We start from the raw sequence: 8,810 nt of genomic DNA on the forward strand, positions 1-8,810 counted from the left end.
GGCAATTCAAAACTGCAGAGCAGGAGGACACGCGAAGGCAATAATTTTGAATGTTTGACATTTGTTTTGAAACTACCTTACTACCCTATACCCTTTACCATCTGTCTGTTATCCCTCCCAACACCCACCTCTGTCTTCCCACAGGGTTCCATTGTCTGCAGTTCCTGTTTCTCAGGGGCGGAGCTGTGGGAGGCAGCCATGGGTGCCATAATAGGCACCTGCGGCCAGCACAATGGGCTGTGGGTGCTTGTGGGAGAGACAGATTGATGTATTGTGCATGGGGGAGGAGGGCTGTCACTTGAATCCATGTGAACCCAGGCTTTAGGGGCAAGGGAGATTGACAGCTTTTGTAGGTTGCATTTCTTTTTCAAAGCTTGGCTTTAATAGACAGTAAGTTTGGGGCCCCAGGCTTTCACTCCCATAATTCTAACAGGGCAATCACGAGCATTCAGCATTTCTTTTTACCCCCCTTGTTACGCATTAAATGATTTCAGTAAAGGAATGTGCAGCATTAATTAGAATTTGCTAGCAGATACCAAGGGGAAAAGTTTCTTCACAACAACTGTAGGAGGTGTCATTTGTACAAAGACTTTTTTGTTTTCTTTCCCCATTACATTATCACTGCAATATGTAAGGTAGTGATTCTTTTCATTTAAATTAAGTGGAAAGCTACTAAATCTTGTTTTATTCTCCAAAAAGAATAAGGTCCTTAACACTTATCTTTTAACTTCTTTCATTTCCTAAGGTTGATGTTTACTTTTGCTTTCAGTCTGACCCATTTACTGGTCTGTGTGGTTGTGTATCCAGTTTTGTGTACCACTTAGCTCTTACAATTACAGGCAACCCACTATACTGCTATATAAGGATTGTTACCAGGTGAAAATAGCTACCAATAATATTGGAAATCATTGAAACACTGTTCCTTTTCAGTAATTGTACACTGAAATGCTAAAAATTTGAGTCTTCTAGGTTTGTGTCCTAACTTATTTTCTAAAACTATTTTTTCCTAGTTGATATTTAACCTTAGCCATGACATCAAATTTATGGACAAATGGGGCAGCAGCCAAGGAATATTTTTTTCCCATAGAAAACTCATTCCCAAGCCATGTCAGTTTTTTAAAAAATATCAAATGCTACCCTACACATATAGATAGCATCATTTCCTTATATCTAGTAAAAAATAACATACATATATACATCTTTTTATTTTGTATCTAGTTTTTATTCTCGACACTTTATACTTACATAGGAACAAAACTAACCTCAGATTGGATATATCTTATAAATATACTCTTTGCTGTCTGGGGACCTGATAAAACATTATTTAAAATCTGCAGTGTGATTGTTCTAATATCTCAGATTCTAATATCATTTTCTCCGTGGAAGGGGTTGAAAGCTAATTGATTTAGAATTTTTCCCATTTAATTGTTTTATTTAAGTATGTTAAGGGCAACAGTGAAAAATATTGATTAAGTCTACCATTATTTCTCAGAAAGAACATATTCCCACAGAGTAGCCTGGCTCTGTCTATAATAATAATTTGGTGCAATGGCTTTAAAAGTAGTGGGGTGATAATAATTAGGGTGTGCGACAGAAATTTCAATGCTGAATTCAACATTTCACCATGCAGGGCATGAAAATTGCCAACCGGGGGCTAGTCAGCTCTAAGTACTAATTAACTAATTAATCAGGTGCTGAAACCAACTGAATGGAGGATACCAGCCAGACAACTCAAGCCCAAGCAGAGGGCTGTGCTCTTTAAAGACAGTGCAGTCTTTCTTCTTGGGTTTTAACCCAATCAGACGTGAGGAGGGAAAGTAGGATATGGTGTACTACTGTCAGTCATTTCTGTGCAAGCTTTTTACTTAGAGAAAATAAAATAAAAACATGTGGCTCTGATAATAACAGTGAGGCACCATGTGTAGGGCGACCTTCAAAGCCACTGACCCCTTGGCCTTGAAGTAGTTCACGCCTGGTGTGGGCAGGGGGTAAGGAAGGGGTCTGGCTTCCTGGAGTTTACTTCTACAATGTATTTTTTTAACATAGGAGAATGAGAAACATATCTCTCTTTTTGGGCTGATCTTGAGTCTTTTGCCTCATCCTTCGTTTATGTAAATGAGAAGAGTCCAATTACACATATGGAAAAAGGGTTTAATGAATCGTGAAAAAGCCCAGTTTGCAGAGAAAGGGCACAATCCTCTCTTCTTCTTTTTCTCTTTTAAATTTAACTTAGAAACATGTATTTCTTTTAAGGAAGATGATAAAGCCTAATGATTAGATCATTTTATTTTATGTACTAATTTTCATGCGTGGGAATTAAGTGTATTTTGCTGGAAGATTTAGCTTCCTTTATCTTTGTAAGGTTTTCTGGATACTTTGCAAACATTCTACAAGAGAAACTGTAAAATTCTGACTTTTTCCCCTTGAATTAAAAATGATTCCATTAATTCCTCCCTTTTTGATGTTATTCTTAGCTCAGTGATAATTTTTCTTAACAGTTTGTTCTGGAATTGTCTGCAATGACAAAGGATTGCACGATTATAAGGGATTTGTTATTGAACCCAAGGAAAAGACGTTATTTCCCATACCAATTTAAGCTTAATTTCGGTATGATGATGTTTTAACAAGCTAGAATTTTAGGATGTTGGAAATTTTTTCTTCCAAAAAGGGTCTGAATTTTACACTACAGCAGAAAATCCTGCTTGGGTCCCCCTATTTTCTCCCTCTAATCTTGGGATTTTTCAATAGTTGAGTGTAGACCACACAGAACCCTTCCCCCATCACCCTTATTATCATTTTTTTTAATGACAAAAATCTTTACAGGCATCCTGGGGGGAAAACCAATACCATATCTGACCCTTTCTCTTGGAATCTGGTAAGTTTGCAGAGTGCCTTTCAGGGGCGGGAAGAAGGTTCTCAATTGCGACTTTCAAGTGCTTTCCAGAAACCTTGTCCAACGACCTCTTTCGGCTCATGGGGAAACTGAGGCCCGAGAAGTTGGGGTGGTGGGGGCTGGGCGCTTTTCCAGCTGTGACTCTCCCACTTTCTACAAAATATTGCTTTGGTCCACGGAAAACCCTTTTCTCGGGTACCTAAGGTGTGGGAAACACTGCTGGGATCCAGACTGCCTGCCTATTCACCAGGGCCGCGGTCTTTCCAGTCTACCCCCGGCCTTCCCGGATCAGCGCCCTGGATGTGATCGACACCATGAAGTTGCCCCATAATCCTCTCTGGCAACATAGGATGTAAAATTTGATCAGCTCATTGGATGAAGCTGACAAGTCCCAAAAATGTGTGAAAAGGGGGCCAAGCGGTAGGCAAGCGCCGCTTTGAGGCAGCGCTCCAGCCGGCCCCCCTCCGAGTTCTCAGTGCGGCAGCCGCGGCGCGAGCCGGGGCTGGGGTCGTGCGGCCAGCCGCGGCGGCAGCAGCGACTAAGGCGGCGGCGGCGGCGAGGCCGCGGCGCCATGGGGGGGCAGTAGGAACGAACCTCGGGGCCGGAAGGGGGCAGCGCGGCGGCGCCGGCGGCTGCGGGGTTATCTCCGCGGCCGTAGAGACAGCGACCGCGGATTTGCCGGGGGCCGAGCCGGCGGGGCGGGGCGGGGCGTGCACCAGGGCCGCGGGCGGCGCGCGCCGTAGCAGTTGGCCTCAGGGCCCCGCCGCCCGCGCGCCCGCCCGGCGGCGCACGCGGAGGAGGCGGCGGCGGCGGCGGCGGTGGCGGCGGTGGCGGCGGTGGTGGCAGTGGCGGCGGCGGCGGCGGCGGCGGCGGCGGCGGCGGCCGCGGAAGGAGGAGGGGAGCTCGGAGCAGGAGGTGAGGTAGAGGTGGAGAAGCGACAGTAGGCGGCGGAGGAGGCGGTGGTGGAGGAGGCGCGCGGCCTGGAGGAGGAGGATGGAGGAGCAACCGAAGGAGGGCGAGGCCGAGGTCGCCGAGCACTGGTTCTCGAAGTGGGAGCGCCAGTGCCTGGCCGAGGCCGAGCAGGACGAGCAGCTGCCCCCCGAGCTGCAGGAGGAGGCGGCCGCCGAGGCGGCGGGGCTCAAGAGCGAGCAGCAGAGGCTGTGGCACCTCTTCCAGATCTCGGCCACCGCCGTGGCCCAGCTCTACAAGGATTCCGGGTGCCAACAGCCAGGACTGTCTATGTGGGACCCCTTCCAGAATGCGGCCATGGCCGTGACCAGCCTCTACAAAGAGAGTGGGGATGCCCACCAACGAAGTTTTGACCTGGGTGTCCAGGTTGGCTACCAGCGTCGCATCAAAGATGTGCTGGAGTGGGTGAAGAAGGGCCGGAGCACCATTCGCCGCGAAGACCTGATTACCTTCCTATGTGGCAAAGTGCCCCCTGCCCCTCCCCCGCCGCGCACCCCCAGGATGCCCCCGAAGCCACCCTCCGGGCCCGCCAGCCAAGCTGTGGCCACTGAGTCCAGCTCGTCCGTGGACGTCGACCTGCAGCCTTTCCACGAGGCCATTGCCCTGCACGGCCTCAATGGCGCCATGGCGAGCATCAGCGTGCGATCTGGCGCCCCCGGCTCCCCGCCTCAAGACAGCGGTGTGGCCAGCAGTGGGCGCCGAAAAAGTAGTTTCCTCGACGAGGACCTGAACCCCTTTGGCTCCGAAGAACTGGCCCTCCGCCTGGACAGTGGGGGGATCCGCAAGCGCACTTCGGCCCAGTTTGGTGATGGCATCACAGACTCCCCATCCCACAAGCGCAACCGAATGGTCTAAACTGCCTCGATGGTCGCCATCCGCCATATTGCTTGAGAGCCAACTCGACCTTCAACTTGCTCGTGGGAGGATCCTGGAGGCCAAACTTCTTCTCTAAGTTAAACAAAGATTTCTATTAAGTTTACCATAAAGAAACTTTAAAAGTATTCCAGAAGAGGCCTCGTGTGACTCTGACTTTCCAAAAAATATAATTCTATTAGAGAACAACAAAAAGTACTCAGTAGTTAGCAAGATCATTTAAAGCAAAAGTATCCAGTCAGGGCGGGAGCCTGGTTTATCTTGTTCACAGTTATATTCCTTAGCATCTAGCCCAGTTGCTGGTGCTCAATAAATGTTTGTTGAATGAATAAATGAGACCTTAATTTAAAATCTTAATCGGAAAGGACATAGCAGGTGTTTACTTGGTTATAGGACAATTTTATCCTTTCTTGTTTTGGTTTTTGGCTTTAATGGTCTTTGCCAATTTAGTTACCTTATGCCAAAATGTAAGACTTGACATCTTTGTGAAATCTGGAGTCTTCCACGTTTACTGCACTGTACCATGCACCTAATTTCTAGAAAGAAACTGGAAGTAATACATTTTGGGCTGTGATTTGTTTTGAAAAGTAGTTGATGGTTTTGGTTCTTACGATGGTGTAAAGAGGTGCCATGGTGGTTGGGCAGGTAATATGTGATATTGGATGGATTCAGTGCTCTCTTTAGGAAAACAGAACCAACAATTGAGATCCTGATAAAATAAGTTTGTGTCTCTGGTGGCCTAGTGGTGCTCCTTTTTCACAGGAATGTCAAAAGTTCCTTTCTTGGAGGTTATGTCTCTTTGGTGATCTTTGTTTTGAAGTGGAAGACCAGTTAGCCAGAATGAACTTCTGGGTTTAATGTAAGGGTACAGCATGGTATAACTAAAAGACTATGAGCTTTGTATTAAAAGGACCAGAAATGGAATTTTTGCTTCACAAATTATGATTTGGGGCAAGTCACGTAATTTCCATTGACCTTAGTTTTTCATCTGTTAAATGGGACTGTGTGTCTGCTAACATCATTGTATCAAATGAAGTCCATTCAAGTGTCTAACACAGTGCTTGGCACCTAGGGGTATTCACTGAATGTTCTCCCCTCTCTATAAATAAAAATCAGTAAAGCAATAAAGCCCATAATATTTTAGCAAAAGCAGCAAAATAGATCAATTTAGAAATCAGCAAATAGAATCTCTGTGTTTGACCTAGAAATTACTGTTACCTAGTTGAAATTTGCCTAAATATCACAGACTTTGTATTAATTATGAGTGTGTTGAACTTGTGACTGAGGATCACCACTTTGGATTTGAGGGCAGCCACAGGTCCTGAAACTGCCTGAGGAATACACTTTGCAACCAGGAGTAATGAAGACTTTACCTCTTCTGACCTGAAAGGATATGGGGAGGGAGATAAGGGTGGAAGTTTTGGAAGTGAAGGTCCTAGGGCACCTAAAAGGCTAAAGTGGTTTTCAATAAGGGTTGGATCCAGTGCAGGTGATAAAGGAAGTGGAGCAGGTAGGAGTGAGATTATGGGAGGAGTGGTGAGAAACTTAACCCAAATCTTCAAGGTCTCCCCAAAATCTGATGCACAAAACATTATAGATTGTTAGTAAAACTTTGCCTTTATGTTTAAATCAGAGTTGTTCCTGCTTCATTAACATGACCTTTGGAGTAAATTTATAACTGACCAATGCATTAAAATAATGTAACAACATAAAGTGAATTCCCTGATAGAATAAAAACTTGGTATCACACTCCACAAATACTGAAGGACTGTGTTAGGTCTTGAGAAGGGATTTTAAAAAAACAAAAAAAGCAGCATGAAAACAATCCTTATCCTCAAAAAGCACACCCTGCCTCAAAAGATAAATTATGTAGCCAAGAAAGCACCCAAGGACTGTGCAGAATTCAGAGGATGGAGGTTTTCCTTGCTGAGAGGGTCATAGCTTCTGGATGAGGTGATATTTAAACTGGGCCCAGAAAAATAGGTAGGATGGGAGTTTGCAGGGAAGGCCAACAAGGGAATGATATCCAACATTGTTTGAGGAGGAAACAGTAAAGTAGGTAGGAGAGGTAGGACCAGAGCATAGAGGGTCTCCAATGCCTGGCCCAGTGCTTTAGATTCTTTCTTGGGACAGAGAATAATAGCACCTGTCCTGCTTTAGGATTGGTTTGTCAGAATACCTGCTCATCAGAAGGTGAGACACTGGAGCGGGAGCAGCATGGCATATCATAGGATGCTCTTCACTGGGGATGTTGTCATTTGGCTAATCCAGGTTGGGGAGATGTATACCTTTAATAGGGCTTTCTCTAGGAAGCCTGTAGTTCCCACTTTCCTACATCACAAACCTTCAGTGAGTTCTGCAGTGCTTGAAGGTTTGAACCTTTGTTTCCAGCTGCAGTATCTCCCACAGGGTTTGCCTATTTTCAGTCTTCCTGCTTGTGCCGGAGGGTTCTCATGCATTGGAGTCATTGGAGCATGCTGGGTTTGACTGAGGAACTACAGCAGTTTTAACAGGTATGTAGGGACAGTTGTAAGATGCTATGTTAATATGAGCTCAGGGACTTCATTTATCTTGCTTGCTTTGGTGATCCCTAGTGCCTGGTCCATATGGGTGCATGATAAATATTAAATGAATGGATGAGTAGGTGGCCATCCAGACCCACTTACAGCTATGCCCCTTCCGCTTTTCTCTGTTTACTTACTTCCTGGAAAGCCTTTGTCCTAATTCCTAGATGATTGCCCCTTGCATGCCTGTACCTTATTCCTGACTATTAGATTCAGTTTTTTGTCCCATGACCACCTTCCATGAGAATCTTCCAAGAAGCATGCAAGACACAACTTTGAACTGCCCTCCTGCTGAATTCAAATCTCAGTGGGAGGGTTCTGAAAGCTACCTCCTGCTTTCAGGAGAAGGTCTTGGAAATTATGATGCATGGTAAAGTCTGAAAACCAGCCCTGACCCTGATTGTGAGTTTTGTGATTGATTCGGAAGCTTTTTTTTTTTTTAAATTAGACCATTGTAGTTACACTTTGCAGTTGGGTTCATTTTGACAAAATCATACATGCGTGGTATTTGATTTCAGTCCCTGTGCCCCTCACTTTCCCTCCCCTCTTCTCTCTCCTTATTCTTTCTCTACTGATCTTCAAGGAGCTAATTTTAAATTGATCATTGTTGGTGAACTTTCTGTGCAGGCCTAAAGTGAATCTTCCTGTTTGTAAATATCTTTATCATCATTTTGCATATTTCATACATTTTCTTTCTATGAATGTAAATAGAAGCTTCCTCTTTGTTTTGTTTTGTTTTCCTTTTATAGGGGCCTGAAGGAAGGTTGTGATTTCCTAACTTCTAGCTGAATATTTTATCCATTTGACCAGTACTTCCTAATAAAAATTACTTATCAATGTTAGAAAACATTGCAGTTAGATCACATTGCCTTTTATGAAATGATGATGGAATAGGGGTCAGGGAGGATTGGTTGCTGACCAGCCTGTGCCTTTGTGGAGGTCTACAGACCTCTACATTTGATCATCCACTAACTTATATCTGGTGGGATCCTTACAAACAAAGAGCCGAAAGGAACCGCAAAGATCACCCAGGGCAGGGTCAACTATTCATTTTGCAAATGGGGCAGCTGATCTCACTAGGGAGGCCCACAGTGACTAACTGGCAAGTTCCAGTCCATTGCTCCCTTCACTTTACCTCCCTTAGTTAGAGTGTGTATGAACTTTTAATTAATAAGTTGGTGGTTGGGTGGTGCAGGCGAACTTATATTATGAAGCTGCTCTGGCATGGCAAGCATATGCTTTCTACAGTGTTGTGTTTGCTTAGGGCACGCCGTTGGAATTGTTCATCCATAGAGCACAAGTCACCCCTTGCCACCACCACAGAGCTCTAACCACCAGCAAAACTGGACCACTTGAAATTTCCTGAACTTTCTATCAATTCTGCCTCTGGACCCTTTTGCCTGGTAGCTCTCTTGGTCAGAAATGTCCCCTCTGCCTGCCTAATTCCTACTCAGCTTAAAGCCTCAGCTCAACTCAGCCTTTACCTTTCTAATATTGGGGGATACTTCCCT

At 45.2% G+C, this 8,810-nt stretch overlaps 1 protein-coding gene across 1 annotated transcript; it reads left to right on the forward strand.

Annotated features, from left to right (window-relative positions):
- The first annotated feature begins 3,804 nt into the window (after positions 1–3,804).
- Hapstr2 (HUWE1 associated protein modifying stress responses 2) lies at positions 3,805–8,096 on the forward strand. Its single transcript, XM_047536212.1, has 3 exons — positions 3,805–7,248; positions 7,642–7,701; positions 8,049–8,096. The coding sequence occupies exon 1, from the start codon at positions 3,887–3,889 to the stop codon at positions 4,715–4,717; it is 831 nt and encodes a 276-aa protein (XP_047392168.1). The 5' UTR covers positions 3,805–3,886; the 3' UTR covers positions 4,718–7,248; positions 7,642–7,701; positions 8,049–8,096.
- Positions 8,097–8,810: the final 714 nt, after the last annotated feature.

This window comes from Sciurus carolinensis, chromosome X (genome assembly GCF_902686445.1).
Source record: "Sciurus carolinensis chromosome X, mSciCar1.2, whole genome shotgun sequence".
Taxonomy (NCBI): domain Eukaryota; kingdom Metazoa; phylum Chordata; class Mammalia; order Rodentia; family Sciuridae; genus Sciurus; species Sciurus carolinensis.